Below are 20,235 nucleotides of genomic sequence, written 5' to 3'. Positions count from 1 at the left end.
CTTCTGTGAGCCTGATAAGACAACTGTTTGGCTTTTAATTTGACTTCTTGTAATGAAGCACCCATTAGGTCAATCACTGCTGTTATTACAAATACCCAAACATGGCACAGTTTTTTGTTTATATTATAACTCAAAAGGTCTTTTTGGAGAATATGAGTTGATTGAATGTACAAGTTCCTTCGATACTGTATCTGTCCAGAGATGAACTCCCACACTGGTACACACCTTCTCCAGCTGGGCAGTGATGTCGTCCAGACTGAAGTTAGAAGCCAGCGCCGGTCTCCCATGATGCCCAGTGGGAGCTCTGATCGTGCCAGCTGGCGATGCCCTGGTGCTGCTGCTGCTACTGCTCGCCCCACTGCTGCCACCCCCACCACTAACACTGTTGCTAACGCTACTGCCTGCTGGCTGCTGCCTGCCACTGCGCCCTGCTGGAGGCTTCTGACGGACCTGTAGACGCAGAGACAGAGTGAATATAGACTCAGTATTAACCTATTTTAAAATGACTAGATCTTAATAAACATGAAAACCACAGGTGTGTGGGTGTGTGTACCTTGGTGTCGGTCAGCCCCAGGCGAGCCATGCTGCCGGCGCTGTTAGGTTTTGTGTTGATGGTGCTGAGTTCCTGTTCGATGGAGCAGAGATCAGCCATAAGAGCGTCCAGATCCACATTCTCCCCCTGATTCAGCGCCTCTGCAGGCAGACAGATATCAGAATATGAGGCAAACTGAGCCAGTCATGATGGGATGAAAGTATGTGTTTATACTGTAGATGTGTGTGTCTGACCATTGATGTTGTAGATGGAGAATCTGTAGGAGAAGTTGGCCATGTTGGTCTCCTGTCTGAGGGGAGCTTTCTGCTGAGGGGGCTGCTCCGGGCGGCCATCATCCAGACTCTGAATGGTCAGAGAGAAAGAGAAAATGAATGAATCAGTTTGTGTGTGAATATAAGAATCCAAAGCTTGGTTTTTCACCATTTACTACACTTTGTAATCACAGAGATGTAACACTCCAGTGTACTAGGTAAAGCTCAGTCTGACAAGCTGAGTCTGAAATTGAGTCTAACAATGGATACTGTACATGGGATAAATTGATTGTCAATCAATCTGTTAAATAGCTTTGTGATCAGTTAGTCTTGTAAATGGAGAAAAATGAAAAAAAAAAAAAAATGCCAGTTACGAATTCCCCAGGACCAAAATGGCTTCTCCAAAATCCAAAATTAAAATATATGCAATTAATAAAGATCTTATACAGACAGAAGCAGCTGTAACCACACAGTGATTAGCATTTTTGCTTGGTGAATGATTAAGTAATTGGCTAATCTTTTCAGTACTAAACAATATGGCCTCTTGTGGTTCAAACATTACCATTTAAACCAAACTAGAGTAGAAAGTTGTCTCCTAATTTTTCACTGATCTAACAACCACAGCCTCACAGTGCTGTTTTTTTCTGTGAGAGGCAGGGATCATGTATTAGGGTTAAACTCTATGATACACACACACCTCATCTACAGGATCCATATCTGTTTTTGCACACAGCATGGGACACCCATGTGTGTGTACCTGTGTGAGTTTGTCCAGCTCTCCCAGCCAGGCTCCAAACATCTTATCCAGGTCCTGGTCCTCCTTATCGCTGTCTTCCTCTTCCTCCTCCTCCTCCTCTCTGACCTCCACCTCCTCATCTGATACATGGTCCATCTGAGAGGAAGAGTGAGCAAGAAAAGGAAGAAGAGAAAAGAGGAGAAGAAAAAGAAAGAAAAGGAGAAAGAGACACTGGTTAATTCTTCTACAGCTGCAACACAGTGTTATCTCTCAGCTCCATCTAGTGGCCAACAGACTGTACTGCGCTTCCTTTCACAATCTGGTTTCACACATTTCTCTCTAAGTAAACAGCAGAGGGAGCTTTGACCCAGTCACCATTATTGTAAGCCACCAACATAAGGAGGTCAAAGGTCATAATACAACACTGAGACCAAATAGTCCCAAAATTATTTGACCACAGGTTTTGGAAATCCACATAAAAAAGCTTCTTTCTAAAGCTTCTTGGCAGTTGTTGAAGAAGACTTTGAAAGCTGTAATAAAAAAATCAAAGATGACAATTAAAAGGCTGTTTGTGACAGAACACAGCTGGTGAAAATATAAATGAACTGAATCAGAAAACAACTTGAGCAAATGAACATTTGAAGAGACAAAGTCCAGCTGCATTTGATAAAGTAAACAGGATACAGATTGAATTGCTGTCCTCAAAATATGCCATGCCCTGCCATTAAGGCACACAACATGTCTTAATGGAGACCTTTGAAGTACTTTTCAGTACCTTTTCAGAAGAGCCAGGGACATAAATACGAGCTTAAAGGAGACGTGGGAAACAAAAATATCAAAGACATTTGGTCAAATGGTCATTCAGTCAATTCTCCCATGTAACACTTTGTTCCACAGTTTAAAAAAAATATTGAAAACTACTCCTCAGCAGTTCCCAAAACTACCACTGCCAGCATGATGCATCTTTACAGGTACCATATTCTACACTTTTCCTGTGTTTTATTTGAATTGCTGATATCCATGAGAGGACATATTTGTGGTTTTAAGTACTGAGCCTCAGTGCCTCTCTTCTGATTGGCTGATTCTTGACCAAGTGAGCCAATAAAAATATAGCAGATTTCAGGTAAACACTCACAGAAACCAAATCCTGCAAGGTTGGATGGTGGGTCTGGGTGGGTGGAGTTTGGGGCATGGCTGAGAGCAGTGACTGCTTTGTTGTGACATCACAAAGTTCCAGAAGTCCTGACGGCTGGTTTTAAGGCTCAGTTTCTGAATACAGGCTGTGTGCATTTCTCTGTGGACTGAGGCTTTGATACTTTCACAGTATTAATATAGAACCTAGACCTGCTTTATAATCACAAACACATGGACATCTACCTTTAGACTGTATGGGACCTTTAAGAACAATTCCAAAACCAAAACATGAGACTTTTACAGCACCTTTTCCCCACCAGGAGATAAACTTCTATGACCAGTAAACCTCTGTCCCCATTGTTGTATTGTGTGCACCATAGCCACTAGACTGTCTTCTGCTTTGACCTTTTGTCTTCACTGTGTGTCATTCTACATATTTCTGACCATTTGTAGATATGTCAGCTTTGTACTGAGCAAAAAATAATCTTGAACATATTTACTATAAAACACGTTAAGACTTCTATTTCAAAAATCTTAAGGCTAACAGGGCTAAGAAGAAATGATTTTGACGTCTCAGCCCTTTGACTCTGTTTGCAGGAAGACTAAGTGGTCAGTTCCACGGTCTAAAAATAATAATGATCATAAACTTGATTTATAACAAAAGAATACAAGACGCATGCCAGGGGAAATCAGGGGGAAAGGTTATGAGAGATTAAGGCAGAGTGTTGGTATTAACCGCCCGAGAACAAGTCAACACACTTTTGGAGGGAGTGTTATTGTGATTAATGACGCAAATAACTATTCTTCAGTCACACACACACACACACACACACACACACACACACACACACACACACACACACACACACACACACACACACACACACACACAGAGAGAGAGAGGGAGAATCATGAAAATATATGGAAGCTTAAGCTGGAATACAGATCAGAGACAAAGACACAGAGCAGCTGCTGAATTCTTCTCTGTGTTGACAACCAGTAGCATTAACATTTTTTTACCTTTCACATGATGTAATATGGTTTCAAATGATTTATCTACCCATCTATAATCTAGCTATTCTTATTTTTTCTAAACTGGTCAGGTGAGACTGGATGTTCAGGTTGAAAGATGGTAGCTGTGTCTTAATTAAGGGGCTGCATCCGTCAAAGGCTGCAAATGTATAAAAACATGTTTTCACTTTGTTATGGTGGATTATTCAGTGTAGACTGATGGACTTCTGCCATCTTCCATTGCTCCCAACAACAAGGCCTATCCCTGCAGGTGGCGGGCCTACAGGGCACAGCACTGACCTATGTTCCAACCCTCACCTATGCTCATGACTTTTGGGTAATGACCGAAAGACTGAGCACAAGAGGCTGAAATCAGTTTCCTCCATGTGCTGGTTGAGTTAACCCTTAGAGACAGGGTAGAGTCGCTGTGGAGCCAGTTGAGGTGGTTTGGGCATCTGATCAGGATGCTTCCTGGATTCCTTCCATTGGAGATTTTCCAGGTATGTCCAACTGGTAGAAGACCCCGGGGTAGACCCAGAATATGCGTTCCAGATAATAGATCTCAGCTGGCCCGGGAACGCCCCAGGAGCTGGAAAATGTTTCTGGGCAAAGTGGTGTCTGGACTACCTTGCTTTACCTGCTGACCCCTCCACCTGACTTCTCCTGAGAAATTGGATGGATATTTGGCAAATACATTCATGGCTCCTTCTCGACTCCCTCTCATCCTCTGTAGTTCCTCCTCTGCTATTCTACCTTGCTTTCTCCCTTCACTTCCTCCTTTTTTCTCTCGTCCACATCTCCACCCAGGCGACCCCAGAATATCACCCTGGGCAGTTTGTTATTCCTGGGTAGCCGTTATGTTGTTGCCCCCTGTGTCCCACTCTGGGCAGAGACATCTAGCCAACACACACACACACACACACACACACAAGATTAGAGAGCAGAATGTCACACACCCACATACAAACACTTTGAAAAACACACCACACACACACACACACACACACACACACACACACACACACACACACACACACACTGAGGAGCGGTGCTACAATTAGATCCCTGTGGTTAAGAAGGTCTGTCATTTAGACTGGAGGATAGGGCAAGTGTGTGTGCATGTGTGTGTGGTTTGGGGACTGGTGAGGGACTAGAGGAGCGTTGTGAAAACTCTCACAGCTGCACTCTTGTACAACAATCTGCTGTTTTGATGCAGGCGAAGGTTAGATGCAGGCCAACAAATGAACCTTTTTCTTTGCAGGCACGGTCTACTCTAGCAGTTTAAATGAGAAGAAAATTCACTTCACATTGTATCTGAAATGAGCTTACTCCCTGGGTGAGGCTTAATCTCAAAGAAAACATGGATGCTTCACCTTTAAAAAACTAGTCCACACAAATCTGCCTCCAACCAAATAAACTGATAAAACTTGCTACCCAATTTTCTGCTCCTCCATGGCTGCATACGATTAGGTGATAATTAAATTTTACTATCTAGCATCCTTCTCATATTGTCTCATGTACTAATAATATTGTCAAGTTCTCTTATCAATATAGTATGCTTCACAGTTGCCTTGTGCCAGTAAATGCAGCTTGATCAAAAGCTATAACTGTGTAAAATCTTAAAAGGGAAATTCTCAAATCTATTTGTAAGCTTTGTGCAGTTGTGTGGTTTGATGCTGGGAGGGGGTGGTGGTGATAGGTGCTTGACAAGAGCTTCGGCCATTGTGCTGGGGTTATAAGAGGTTATAATGTGCAGCACTACATCTTCAGGGCAGGTTGGAGACTGCAGATGTTATTGGAAAGTGATAAGACGGGCAAGGGCTAGCTGGTTAGCATGCTAACTAAAGTAGAAGCAAAGATGTGATCGAAAGAAGAGTTAACATTGGGGTTGCTTTCCACTGCTGGAGACAGCTCCTAGTGAGTAAAGGAAGTTCGATGCTGAACTCACAAGGTTTCATCTAAACTGTTAACATTGCCAACGTTAGCTATGTAGCAATAGCAAAACTTGCAAATAGCTCATTTACAGCTGCACTAATCAATATTTTCATAGTAATAATTGGTAAGAGGAATAAGTGTGATGTGAAAATGACCATTTATAGTGATGCATCCATTGAGGATAATCACCTAACTATGCAGTTGCCCTTAATTCCACAGAGCGTTTTAGTGTCTTTCAGTTCATAGTTTTGGTTTTTGCAACCAGAAAATTTACTGCTGTTTCGAAAAACCCATTGTCCACTACTTGCTCAGCTCCAAACAGCAAACAGACATGTGAGAGAGCAGCTGGTGAATATGGTGGAGCATTTAACAGCTCAAGAGCCAGATATTTCCCTCAGGAGCTGGTGGAGACCAAAGACAGAGCTAACAATCATCAGGTGACACAATCATAACTCCAAATGAATGATAATGTTGCTCAGAGTCTGCCATTAGTCATATAAATGTTATAATATGTGTTCTGTTGTCTCTATGTGCCCAGCAAAACCATTTTCTACCATCTTTAAGATCACTCTTTTTTGTGACTACAGAATTGTTCAACAGAAACAAACAAAATCATTTGACTCAATGTTAAAAGTTTCACTGTACATATCTCCCACGTCATACAATATATGTAACATACAGTATATTTTTATATCTACGAGTAAGACAGTAGTTTATCATTGATTATAGTTTACCAAACCTCAGACAGACCCCAAGGAAGCTGCTGTCTGTACGTATGCACCCTTTTCTGTGGGTGGTACAGACACTGGAAGAGGACATACTGTGTAGTGAGTGGGCTTTTTTGGATCTGAAAGACTACGCTGCAGGTTTTAGTCAATTAACTGAAAATATTTCATCGCACCTGAACATTTTCCAAGACATAATCATATGGTTATTTTGCAGGCAGCTAATTCACTGCAGCAAGCAGACACTCCCTGTTATTTTTTGTGAATGTTGTAACATGATAGTGTAGTTGACAGCAGGGACTTGATGTATCCATGGACACACTGGTGTCTGCAAAAGCAATAGAATAATATGTCATAAAATCAAACCCAGAGAAAAAAACAAACAAGGACGTAAGTGATCACATGAATCTGGTCACCTCCATTATACGGGTTGTTGCTCAGCTGCAGATTGTCAGAGTGGCATTGAACGCAGCACGAGAAAGAGTCTTCTCTGTCAAACTCTGCTCTCTGTCAAACAGAGCTGAGACAGCAAGTTGTAGTGATGGGCTGTTAGTGCTGTGCGTGTGCGTATCCAAAGTAAACAGTAATTACTCTGCTGCTGCAGCCACACTCCTCCTGTCTGTCAGACTGAAACCATGCAATCATACTCCCATCCCTCTTTCCTCCCACCTCTCCCTTTATGCCTCCCCCTCCTTCCTCGTCTATTAAGGTTTTTTCCACCTCTTTCTCTCAACTTCCCTTCCTCCTTTCCTTCATTTAATTCCCCCTTTCCTTGTTTTATTCACTCCTACTCCCTCCTATCCTTTACTTCATCTCTGCTCTATTTTAATCAACGGGAGTGAGACAATAAAAACAAAATTTATTACTGCAGTTTCTTGATTCTCTGCAGGCACGACAGAGCCCTTACAGACACATTTCCAAAGTCATGAAGAAGTGACTTGGTTCCAGATCTTATCACTTTTGTCTGTGTTTTAAAACTGTTTCAAACTGAACATGCTTTCATCAGTCCTTTAAACACCTGTTAAACACTGCAAGCTGTCATAGACAGGAAGTGACCTAAACCTCAAAACCCTGACGTCTGACCCCTCACAAGGACTTAAATATTGGAGGTTAAGGCAGCTGCTGTCTGAAAGAGAGGCGTCAGGACTGACTAATGCACATACAGAGTAACATAGGGATATTTTTGGGGTTAGGGTTAGGGTTAGTTACAGGGGCCATCCAGGGTCCCTGTGTCAACCCGGGACATAAAACTCGAAGAGAGGGTAGAAGAGGAAACAAGTGGAGAGGAGGCAAAAGGAAGGGAGATGAGAAAAAGGAGAAAGGAGAGGACACAAGTAGAGATGAGATGAGACAAAACAAGTTGAGAGGAGAATAAAGAAGAGGAGACAAGAATACAGGGAAGTAGACACACGGAAAGGAGACAACAAGAGGAGACAAAAGGATAAATGAAGAGTAAAGTTGAGAAGAGAGGAGACAATGGGGGACAAGAGGGCCGGAGAGGAAGGGAAGTGAGAGGAGACAAAAAAAAGAGTGTACACAAGGAAAGGAGATAACAAGAGGAGAGAAGAAGAGAGAGTAAGAGGAAAGGAGACAAGAGGAAAGAGGAGAGGGGACAAGGAAATAAGAAGAGAAGAGAGGAGAGGAGAGAGTTCAGAAAACAGATTTAAAAGAAAACTGCACTGTTCGGAGCTGTTCCTCTTCCCTCCTGCCTCCACCAGCATCTGTTGCTTTAGTGCCCCTGAGCAACACACTGCATCTGTACTGGGCAGCTCCCAGTTTCCTACAGCGCAACAAGGATCCTCCACTGGTCTGCTGCAACAACAACAACAGACATCGCGTTAAAGTCCCTTTGAATATGTTTAATGTGGCCTGTTCCCACGGCTCTATATCAGGACATCTCACTCACTCACGCACACACACACACGCGCACACACACACACACACACACACACACACACACAAACACAGTATTTTTAGGCCTGTTGGGTTTTTGTAAAGTGAAGCTATAAATCAGACCAAGAGAAAAAAGAAGCAATAAGTGAATCCAGAAACACACACACACAAACACACACACACACACACACACACATACTTGTACTTCTATCTTTGTGAGGACACTCATTGACATAATGCATTCCCTAGCCCCTTACCCTAACCTTAACCATCACACCTGAGTGCCTAACCCTAACCCTGACCCTAACCTTAACCTAAAGCTAATTCTAACCATAACTCTAAAACCAAGTCTTAACCCTCAACATGTGATTTGAAGGTGTCTCAAAAAGTGAGGACCGGCCAAAATGTCCTCACTTTCCCAAAATGTCCTCACTCTGTTAGTAAAATACTTTTTTTGGTCCTTACTATGTAGCAAGTACAAGTACACACACACTCACACACTCTAAAGGACTGACCATACAAAAGCTTTACCAAACTAATTGCTCAGTTCACTCATTTGTCTGAACAATAGCATCAAAAGCACAGTTCTGTTTTATTGCCACACTTAAATATACATTTTGTTTTCTCTATTTTTACAAGTGTATTTTTTTTGTGTGCGTATGTGTTTTTGCATCAGTTCTCTGCCAAACTTTCCCTTGCTCACAATGAATCAAATTACAGCTGACATCAGAGAGCAAACAAAGTCAATTGAATTAATGATTTTACTACGACATGTTTTATCTCACAGCCTCCAAGTTTTAATGTCATCTTTCACGCTCAACTAGAAGCTGCAAATAAACCACACACACAGTGCCAGTTTGTGTGTTTGTGTCTCGCCAAAGAGGATCCACACTGTGACATCAATTAGCTAGCCTGCGTGTGTGTGTGTTAGGCCTGAAAGGCTGCCAAGTCAGACAGTGAGTCCGCAGTGAAACTCTTGCTGGTCTCCCTTTCATACAGGAGCCGTGCATTATGGGAGTCTCTCTGCTTGGTTCACCTCGAGCTGTGGAAAACACAGAGTGGACTTTCAGGATGTGTACTGATCCAACATAACAGCAACAAGAACTCTTTAAAATCACAATCCTCCTAACCCAAAACAAAGAGACTAAGACAGACATCCAACAGCAGGGCTGTGGGCTACGATAACAGCATAACTACAATACTGCAGTCATGTGATGCCGAGCTCATTACAGTTATCACAGCATTTTTTTGTAGGTGAAAGTTACAAGAGTGCATGTGGTGTGTTTGGTTATCATTGACTGTCATCTCATTCACAGAGTTAGATTCTCTTTGTAGTGGTTCAGGCTGTGGAGGGTCGGTGAGGGTTGATCTAACGTATCTCAGTGTTTCACAATTAACCACCATACAGTGGTGTTACACTGCTTTTTACTGCGGCCCTACAGACAAGAATACGTGTTGTTCATCTGTGTTGCCAGATGTAGGTTCACCGGTGGACAGAGAAACACTGGAATCAAGGCCTTTGTTGGATCAGATATCCAGTGAAGATGTAAGAAAAAAGTAAAATGTCATGTCCACTCAGACACTGATCCACCTAATGGAAACTGAAAGTACACAAAGTGCAGGGGGTGTTTTCCTCCAGGGGGACATCAACTCACCAAACTCAAGATGAATTTCTCTTTAATACAAAGTGGGTTGACAAAATAACTGAAAAACACGACAACATACTGCTATACAATGCTTCTACCACCTATGGCATTAATCAAAGGAGGAGAGTTTTACAGGCATACAGTTATTTAATAAAATTGACAAACATATTGCAGTTTGATTATTTTTATTTGTGATAGTGGTTTTGTTGTTCACACTGATGTAACCATTGTACTCTGCACTTATTCCATTAGCTTTATCATCTGTGATCCACAGAATATTGTCAAAGAGGTGTCAGATGTGACCCTAGTTTAGTTCAAGCTAATGCATCAACAACAACAACAACAACGAGCAGAAACAGGAGTTTGGCATACGTTTGTACAGCCGCTCACATACGTCCCTCCTACACCGGGGGCGTGCAGAGTCACAGCAGGACGGCGTGCATCAGGATCACACTTGTTTCTGCAGGTCTTCTATCACTTCTCTCTGACTCCTGTACAGTTAGGAGGACAGGCAGGTGCACAGTTTTAAGGTAAAGAAAAGAATCTGAATCGCAGATTCAAATGTAGTTTTAGTGAGCACCTCTGTTACAGATGTCAAATTTGTTATCAAAAGATTCACAATTTTCACAAGTCTGTATTAAGGTGTCAGGTGCCCAGATGTAAAGTGAAACAGGTCTAATTTCCCTCTTTTTCCCTCAGACTGTGCCTCCTTCCTGAGCTGCAGTGAAGCGACAGTGACACAAAGAGGGAATTTCTCACTAAAATGCTTAATTCACTCCAGTGGAGCATTGGGAGGAGCTTTCTTAATGGGCTGCATGAGGAGAAAGATGAATACAGCTAAAATAGCCTGTTTCAGTGCCCCCTGACTATTGTGTAAAGACTGACTTGAAAAACTGTGAACCCATCCTTCAACCCCATAAGTACAAATTCATACAGGTTCAGTTCAAACTTAGGGAGGAAAATTACACTGAAAAATAAGGTTTTTTTCTGCTTTGGAAAAAGGTCAGTAGTGATGTAAAGTATACCGTTTTTTTTCACTCATATGTTTTCATTCATATGTGTCATATAAATACAGTGCGAATTATTCTTAAGGTAATCAATGACTGCGTTTGTGTTAAGCTTGTATCAAGCAGGAAGAGGAATAGAGAGAGGCAGTGGAGGCAGAGGACGAGCGAGAAACTGCCTGCTGATCCAGCAACAATGATATCACTTCCCCTGAGACCTGCAGGAGGGATTACATCATTTCCTCCTCGCTTTCCTGCCTCATATCGACATCTGCCTCTGTCTCTCAATTCAAGGAAGGGAGATTAATACAGAGAACGAGTGGGAGGTGGAGACAGAGTGTGTGCTCTCAGCTACATAACACTTCATATGACGTGCACACACAGGGCACAGCCACATAGGTAGTTATCCCCAGCTGTTGGCAGCGCTCTACATGTTATTCATCTGCTTTAAGAACCACATCCCAGGAGGGTCTGTTTGTGTCTCTACCTCTTTCTTGTCTTTTATGCAGAGCCAAAGGTTGTGGCACTCACAAGCACATGCACACGCGTAGGCATGTGTGCTTTCATGAGAAAAGAGATACACACAGGAATGTGTGTATGCACGCATGTGATGTGGCCAAAATTACACCCCATTGTGTCTTAGTGCACTTCAGCCCCAAGGCTGGAGATCCCAGGGGTACTCAGCTGCCGCCATGTAACATGATACTCACACACACACACACACACACACACACACACACACACACAGTGGTGTGTTTCAGATTTAGGGACAGAACAAATGAGTTCTATTTTTGCTTCAAAAGAAACAAACAAGAGGCAGCAGGAAGTTGTTTCTTCTGTAACTGAATGGATTTACCATGGCTGTATTAAAAGAGATGGAGACAGAGCCACCCTTGCTGCTAATTTACCGCTGTGGCCCAAAACATTACCCCGATTCACCAGCAGGCTAAAAGCTGAGGTGATGATACACTTGAGGCAGAGACAGACGTGCAGCCCCACATGATAGTTGGAAAGTGGAGGCACAGCTTCTAATCTCAGAGCCTTAACCACCACTGGGGCAAAAATGTTAAATCTGAAGCCTGGGGGTGGCCCCTGGAGGCCAGTAAAGCTGTCACTAGAATCAAGGGTTTACCTTTGGTTGGAAAGAAATGTTTAGAGATTTACAAAAGCCCAGAAACACTGCAAACTTAAAATGGAATCGCTGTGACCAGTGCATTTACTCACAGGAGAAGAAGAAATCCACATGGATCATTTGTGTCGAGTTAAACTTTTACCCGTGAATTTGCATCACTGACGAACAACAAACTGCTTTGACAGAAAATGGAGGAAGCCATTGCAGCTAATTAGCTGCGCTATACAATCCACTTTTATTTAACCTCCTCTGTTAGAGTATAAACTGGCATGAAAGAGGCATAATTATGATACAAGAGTCAATGGTACAAACCACATACTCTAAATAAAGATGGAAGTAGCCTCCTTGACGTCATCCGGAGCAGCTTGCTCCGCCGTCGCCATCTTGGCCTTGCCTGACTCCACCTGACTCCAGGCTAATCCAAAAATGGGCAAAGAGTTGTGGTGTGTGTGGAGCCAGTTTGTGGCAAGCATACATTCACCCACCTGTCACTCAAACCGGCACACCCTCAATTATATATAATATAATTATATAATATAATATATATATATTCAAGCCTTCATAAAATTTAAACAGGTGGTCACCACCAGTACAGATGTCATGAAGAAGAAAATTAGCTCATGAAGGAGGAAGTTAGCTCTAGAGACCAAAACACCAGGCTGTTTACTTCTGCTGTAAAGTTTAACATTCTCCATTAACAGAGAGTCTATGGAGACTGACTCACTTTGGAGCGAGGCTCATTCAAAGACCTGCAGTTTTCATGCAGGCAACATGTCTTTGAATGAACTCTTTGTTCTTATTGTAGCATATTGTAACACAGCTACCAAACTTACAAACTGATGGTTAGCAAGTTAGCTGGCCTGGAGAGCTTCTGGCACTTTTCTTCCACTGAAGTTAGCACGCTAACATGCTAACCAGCTAGCTCCAGCCTGTCTAGTCACTTTCCTATAGCGACTCACTGTAGCCTCCAATCTGTCCACAGGCTCCCAGCAAGAAACCATGTACAGCGGCGGAGAAAACGTACAAAAAGCCCCTTTAAGTTTTTAAGGTAGTTGACTCTGGACCGACACTGAAATCTCTGGAGCCACTGTGTAACTATAATATGGATAAAATGAGTATAGTTATAAAAAAAAAACACCTGTGTGAGACTCGGTGTCTGCTCCACTAAGACCCTCAGCTTCAGTCACATTCACTCCTATCATGATTAGACATTACCATGTATATTTTTCTACATGTTGCCAAACCCATACAGCTCCTTATAATAAACATGGAAACTTGAGCCACTCCTTCACAACTGTCCACAACCACACACTGTGTGTATTTATAGTGTGTATATTTATATGTATACACACACACACACACGCCTTTGATATGAGCATCACAAGCACTGCATGTGCAGCTGTGTGTGTGTGCAGCTAAACTCACTCCAAAGCTGAATGATAACATGGCAGTATCTCACACACACACACACACACACACACATACACACACACTAATGGTAAGTCGGTCTTGGTTTGAGGAGACAGCAAAGCAACTTTGCTTTTAAGAAAAGAGAATTTAAATTCCAACATACGGAAGGTGTCATGTCACTTTCCACTATTTATACCAAACCCCTGCAAGCTGTTACGTAAAATGACGTGACTTCTGTCTTAAGTATCCAGAAATTAGTTTGCCCTGGCCTCAGATTTATAACACTGGCACTCAGGAGTTGGCTCAGTGTCGGAGCCTCTTGCCACAGAGACATTAAGTTTTCCACAGAGCTCAATGGGGATGGAACACAAGCATAAAGAATACATAAGCCCTAATAAGAGGCTGCGAGTGATTAATCGTCTGTGATATCTGATGAATGTGGGAGGCTTTGTGGTTAAGTATGGCTGACTGTGGAGTTACTACTAGAACGTTTATTTTGGAAACCTCTACATACCTTTCTAACCATCAGCTGAGTTGGGCCCGATTTTTTATACAACTGGTTTGACATTTACGGACTGGAACAGAAGAAGAGGCATAGAACATGTTAACAGAAAAATATAGTACGCTGTACTTTGGGTATGCCTCAGCTATGAACACGGTGGGATAATAACAAATCTTACACAATATGTTTGAACCAGATGTCAGCTGTAACTTTTCCAGATGCCAAAGACCAGTTTCAACAACATTACAGCCAAGAACAGAAACAGGAAAAGGAGGTCTGAAAAGTACAAACAGCAGTAACAGAGGCAGAAGCAGTGATAGTATTAGTCAAAGTAGTAATAGTGAAAGAAAGTAAGTGGACACTTGAGCATCATGCCAATACTTTACATAGTTTTTGAACTAGGGTTGTGCGATCTTATCCACAGTCAGATTATCCTATCGTCCTAGGACACAGTGGGGGGTGGGGTGATGGGCTGGGGGGTGGTGGAGGTTTAAGCTATTGATCTCCTCCAATCTGTTTAATCACTGCGTGGCAGCTACACACAACAAGCAGTGCTTCTGTGACAATCAGCTGGTTGGAGTGTGTGTGTGTGTGTGTGTGTGTGTGTTGACATTGCAAGCATCGGTTATATGCGTTTATATATGTTAAACTATGGCAGGGTAAACAGCCCTTAAAAATGGGAATTGTAAAAATTATTTATAAATGAACTATTAATCCACATTATTATTACACATGATCATACTGGAGCCTAAGTTTCCCCAACCTATCCCAAGATTCATTGTGTGCCTGTAATGAAAGCAAACAACACCGACAGAGGGCCTGAGCATCACACAAAACCAAGGGCCTTAAAACCTTAAAAGTTTTTGAAAAAAAAAGTTACATGTTGTCAAGGTTGCTCGGCAACAGAAGCCATGCTTTGCAACGCAACTGTAAGGGCAGGCACAGTTGGCAACGCAAAGTGAAAACCCTGCGTAGACCAGACAGCCTCATTTCAGCTTGGCCTTCGCGGTCTATGAGGGCTACAAAGGGCACCTTTGTAAACCTCTACCTCAGAAGGATGCGGCCCCTGAATTGGGACACAGCTAGAAATGTATGCTATCTCATTGGAGCTTAAAGGTCAAGCCCAAACCAGTCCATCAGCCCCAGACAAGAAGTACCCAAAAAAGTCCACATACTAGTGGCCAGATGGTGTATATGTTGTGTCATGACTCAGTAAATTGAACACTGTCAAACAGGACTGTCACTTTTTATTCTAAATTCTGACTTTAGTTTGAAGTGAACTAAACAATTTGACTTCAAACTTTGAATCTAGTTTCGAGTTTGACCTATAACTTCCCTATCCACCTGATCAGTAAACTAAGCTGATAAATGCCCTTTGTGAAAAAACTACACATAATAACAACACTGAAGCACAGTGACACTGACACCCATGCAAGGCAGCAAAGGGAACCAGAAACAAGAGGAGCAACGTCCAATGTACAACTTTGTCTGTCTGCCTACTCTTCACCACACTCGTCCACAGTAGAGGATACCAGCCCACTGGCATTGTTGCAGAGAAGGAGTCACGCTGGTTGAACCGCAATCTCAAGACACATAGTTGTATGACACCACACAGGAAAATATATAGACTTGACTGAGGGGTAAGACGCTCTCTGTCCAAACTTGACTTTTTGGAAAAAGCCCACACAGCCCACATATACATAGAACAGACCTTTTCCACACGTGACAGCGTGATATGAAATGATAAGAGTGGTTTAATGTTGTTTACCTTTGGTCTGCTAACACAGCTCAGGCCAGCTCCAACACAGCACAGAGAGGATGAATTTAATCACCCTGCAGAGACACAGAGAGAACATTTATTATTACACATGATCATATTTCCTTTGGACGGGTAGAAAAGCAGACACATGGTCTTCCTTCCTGCTGAAGGCACTATACAAAAACCACACTGGGCCTCTGACAGTTGGCTTTTAAAGGATGATGCTTAAATATTCAGTGACTGTAGGTAGTCCTCATTTTTAAGGGAACAAGAAGATCAGTTCTATACGGTAGCCCTGAGAGCTCAACACACTGCAACTTTAGAAAACGCATGCAGATAGACAAAACACAAACAAATACAGAAAACATCTTCATCAATTCAACAACAAATGCTCACAACATTTGTGCATTTGCAGGATGTTTGAGTATTGGGTGTATCTCACTTGTGTTGTGAGAATCTGCAGCACGTTAGTGTATGTGGTTGCATTGTGAGCGTTTGCAGCATGTGTTGTCAAATTGAATCAGAATCAGAATCAGAATCAGAATCAGAATCAGTTTTATTGCCAAGTATGTTTTCACATACGAGGAATTTTTTCTGGTGATTGGTGCAATTGAGGATCAGGGGGATCAGCAACAGTGGGGCTCTCTAGCCTTGTTGATGAGGCTGATAGCAGATGGGAAGAAGCTATTTTTGTGGCGAGAGGTTTTGGTCCTGAAGGACCGCAGCCTCCTGCCAGAGGGGAGTGTCTCAAAGAGTTTGTGTCCAGGGTGGGAGGAGTCAGCTACAATCTTCCCTGCACGCCTCAGAGTCCTTGAGGCGTACAGGTCCTGGAGGGATGGAAGATTGCAGCCAATCACCTTCTCCGCAGAGTGGATGATACGCTGCAGTCTGTTATTGTCCCTCTCCGTGGCAGCAGCGTACCAGATGGTGATGGAGGAGGTGAGGATGGACTCAATGATGGAGGTGTAGAAGTTCACCATCATAGTCCTTGGCAGGTTGAACTTCTTCAACTGCCTCAGGAAATACATCCTCTGCTGAGCTTTTTTGATGAGGGAGCTGATGTTCAGCTCCCATTTGAGATCCTGTGTGATGGTGGTTCCCAAGAAGCGGAAATGCTCCACGGTAGCCACGGGGGAGTCGCACAGGGTGATGGGGGTGGGTGGGGCTGGGCTCTTCCTGAAGTCCACTATCATTTCCACTGTCTTCAGAGCGTTTAGCTCTAGGTTGTTCTGCCTGCACCAGGTCACCAGACGCTCAGTCTCCCACCTGTAGGCAGACTCATCGCCATCAGAGATGAGTCCAATGAGAGTGGTGTCGTCTGCAAACTTCAGGAGCTTGACAGACTGATGGCTGGAGGTGCAGGTGTTGGTGTACAGGGAGAAGAGCAGAGGAGAAAGAACGCAGCCTTGTGGGGATCCAGTGCTGATGGTCTGGGATGGAGATGGAGATGTTTTCTGAATGTGTTTGTGTTTTGTGTGTTTGCAAGTGTTTTCTTAGGTTGCAGTACCTTGACCTCTCAGGGCCACCGTAGTTCTACCTTTGTGCGTCCAGTACAGAGATGAGTCTAATCTACGCAGGGGAAAACTGTAGGCGTAGCACTCTCGAATGTGATAACCTCCATCTTCCAACAACTCCAAACACACAGAGACACACACACATCTGGCAGCTGTCTACACACCAAATGTACTGTCAGCAGGTGGCACGAGTGTGTGTGTGTGTGTGTGTGTGTGTGTGCCTCTCATGCTGAGCAGGCTGGATGTGTGTGACCTAAAAATAACTGATAGGCAACAACATTTAAATATGGGTCATTGACATGACGTGCATATTTTTGTGTCCGAGTGCATTACTTTCCTTTAAAATAATTTTAATGAATTCATGACATGCATCATTTTATTCTATAAAACTGCTGTAGTTTGACCATGTTTTCAGTACATTATAATGATGTATATAATTTATATTTTGGCATCTCAAACCACCAAAATGTCAGGTGGCACAACCGTCCAAGTTAATGAACAGCCTGAGAAAAGTAAGACCTTTCAAATAAACTAAATTCACAGATATTAATAGTTTTAAAGGTGTTAAGATAATCCAAAAACTTTTGTCCGGGAATTTGTGTATTGTCAAATGTCAGGGTGGTGCAACTGTATACATGCATATTTTATTCTGAAGTAGTATATAGTACTTATATAGTTATAGTTACAATATCAAAAAGGATATTCCATCAGCCAGAGGACCCCAAGTGATCTTTATTGCTGAGTGAAAAGGTTTGTAGAGCTCTCTCAAATATTGATAAAAATAGCTACTTTCAACTCATAGTTGGGCTGGTACACTTTTCATGTCAGGTGGTACAACCAAAGTAAAACTAGGAAAATGTTATTTTATTATAAGACTCTTCATTTTATTAAAAAACTATATGCATGAACTTGCTAGCAAAGGCTAAAGGTTAAACAGGTGTCTAAGTAGAAGCCTGTTTAATTTGAAATTAGCTGCAAAAGTCAGGTGACACAACTGAATCGTCAGGTGGTGCGACCAGGTAAAATATTTATTTAAACCAATAAATGATAGGTTAAAGTGAACAAATGGTTGAAGACTAGGAGGTATATAGCTATTGTATTAAATAGATTCATTTGTATATTTATATACAAGTTTTTCTGTATTTAAATGTAAAATTGGATATTAAATATATTAAATACCTGGCCACTGAAATGCAAGAATCTTAAATTATAGTTAACAAAAAACTCAACCACAAAGTAACAATGTGTTAGCCACTATAGACACACTCAGGTATACCTGCCAAAAGTTTCACTTAGAATAAAAAGAAGGAAAGTATATAAATTTGGTTGTGCCACCTGACATTTTTCAGGTGGTGAAGTTAAAAATACAGTCAAAAAATGAATTTAAAACTTTCAAATGTTGTAACACAAATAAGGCTTGTTGAAACACATTATTCTAATTTCAAAAATATGCATAATATCCATTTTAAAAATACTTTAAAAAAAAACATTTTTAAAAGCTTTATTTGTCAATGACAAATAAAGCTCTCTCTATCTCTTTCCCAATGTATTTCTGTCTCTCTCAACCCACCGGTCTCCGTTCAGTCCATCTTTATTTTTCTCATTCCTCTCTTGATCTGTATTTGCTGACTCCGCTGAAATCAGTGACATTTCACTAAACTTGATCGTGCTGCTATAACATCTGACCTTATTCAGGAATTTATAGACAAGCACAGTGAGTGACAAAAGTGTGTGTGAAAGTTAAATATGTGTGTGTGTGAGTGAGCGTTTTGGAAGTTGCTCTGAACACGATTTTATCTGTCACATGGACTATGCGTGTGTGTGTGTGTGTGTGTGTCCGTCCTCCTTCAACATAATAACCAAGCAGTACAAATACACAAAAATGCCAACACATCACATGCACTGTTACACTGTTCCACACACACACACACACACACACACACACACACACACACACACACACACACACACAGCACTCCAATCCTAGCTTGCATAAGATCATTAGCAGCTCTCATATGATCAGTAGCTGATGGCTGAAACAACAAGACCACCCTTGTTGGGACAAACACATACACAGTTATCTGCCCTCTCCCCGTGTGCTCCTGAGTACATCACTTTTACTTGTTGGCCTTTTCTCATCTGGGGATTCAAACCAGCAACCACTCTGCACAGCTGACTGTAGCTTGTGGTCCTATTTTAGAAGATGATGCTAATGTTATTTAACCAGTTGTTACTGTCATTAAATCTAATAAAGAGGTCACAATCAACAATTAATTGATCCCACTAACAGGTATGTGTGACTAAAGCCTGATGCTTATTTAGATTTTTTTTAAAGGTCCCATATTGCATAAAGTGAGATTTCTATGTATTTTTTGATTACAAAGCAGGTCTAGGTTCTATATTAATACTGTGAAAGTATCAAAGCCTCAGTCCACAGAGAAATGCACACAGCCTGTATTCAGAAACTGAGCCTTAAAACCAGCCGTCAGGACTTCTGGAACTTTGTGATGTCACAACAAAGCAGTCACTGCTCTCAGCCACACCCCAGCCATTGGTTTCTCTGAGTGTTTACCAAAGATCTGCTATACGTAGTTTCTATATGTGAGAGAGGAGATATAAAATTACATTGAGATAGTATTTGGTTCTTAAAACCACAAATATATCCTCTTGTGGTCATCAAAACTTCAAATAAAACACTAAAAAAGTGTAAAATATGGGACCTGTCCACCTGCCTTCAACAGGGTTTATGCACATTTCACCAAGTTAAATTTAAGACCTTTTAGTACTGACAAACAGGTTACAAATTAAAGGAAAAACCTGAAAAATGAGTGGAGAAATAGGATGACAATGACCCCGTTCATAGGGCAGGTGTCAAATCTAAAATTTCATAATAACAGTCACAAAACACCTGTAGAAAATGGAGTAACTAAAGATAATGTGCCAACAAGGAAATTCATAAAATGGATAAAAGCTGCTTATCAATATTTGCTTTGTCACAAAAGGTAACACATTTGCAAGAGGGGGGTTACT

The 20,235-nt window shown here is 42.0% G+C and overlaps 1 protein-coding gene across 10 annotated transcripts in view; it reads right to left on the bottom strand.

Annotated features, from left to right (window-relative positions):
• The window catches only part of raph1a (Ras association (RalGDS/AF-6) and pleckstrin homology domains 1a), a 66,982-nt gene that overhangs the window by 28,405 nt on the left and 18,342 nt on the right, over positions 1 to 20,235 (bottom strand). For 3 of the 10 annotated variants that reach the window (XM_071483035.1, XM_071483019.1, XM_071483093.1), the window contains 6 exons: positions 15,701 to 15,765; positions 10,257 to 10,375; positions 1,502 to 1,696; positions 787 to 895; positions 554 to 693; positions 226 to 450 (listed from right to left, as the gene is read on the bottom strand). In XM_071483035.1, coding sequence (XP_071339136.1) covers positions 226 to 450; positions 554 to 693; positions 787 to 895; positions 1,502 to 1,696 — 669 coding nt within the window. In that variant the 5' untranslated portion in view covers positions 10,257 to 10,375; positions 15,701 to 15,765. The remainder of the gene's footprint in view (positions 1 to 225; positions 451 to 553; positions 694 to 786; positions 896 to 1,501; positions 1,697 to 10,256; positions 10,376 to 15,700; positions 15,766 to 20,235) is intronic. The other 7 variants (XM_071483074.1, XM_071483101.1, XM_071483045.1 and 4 more) reach the window with 5 other exon arrangements.

This window comes from Trachinotus anak, unplaced genomic scaffold (assembly GCF_046630095.1).
Source record: "Trachinotus anak isolate AG129_WGS33_773 ecotype Australia unplaced genomic scaffold, CSIRO_AGI_Tana_v1 ptg000001l, whole genome shotgun sequence".
NCBI lineage: Eukaryota > Metazoa > Chordata > Actinopteri > Carangiformes > Carangidae > Trachinotus > Trachinotus anak.
Note: the sequence above shows the minus strand (reverse complement) of the source record. Positions and strands in the feature narration are given on the sequence as shown.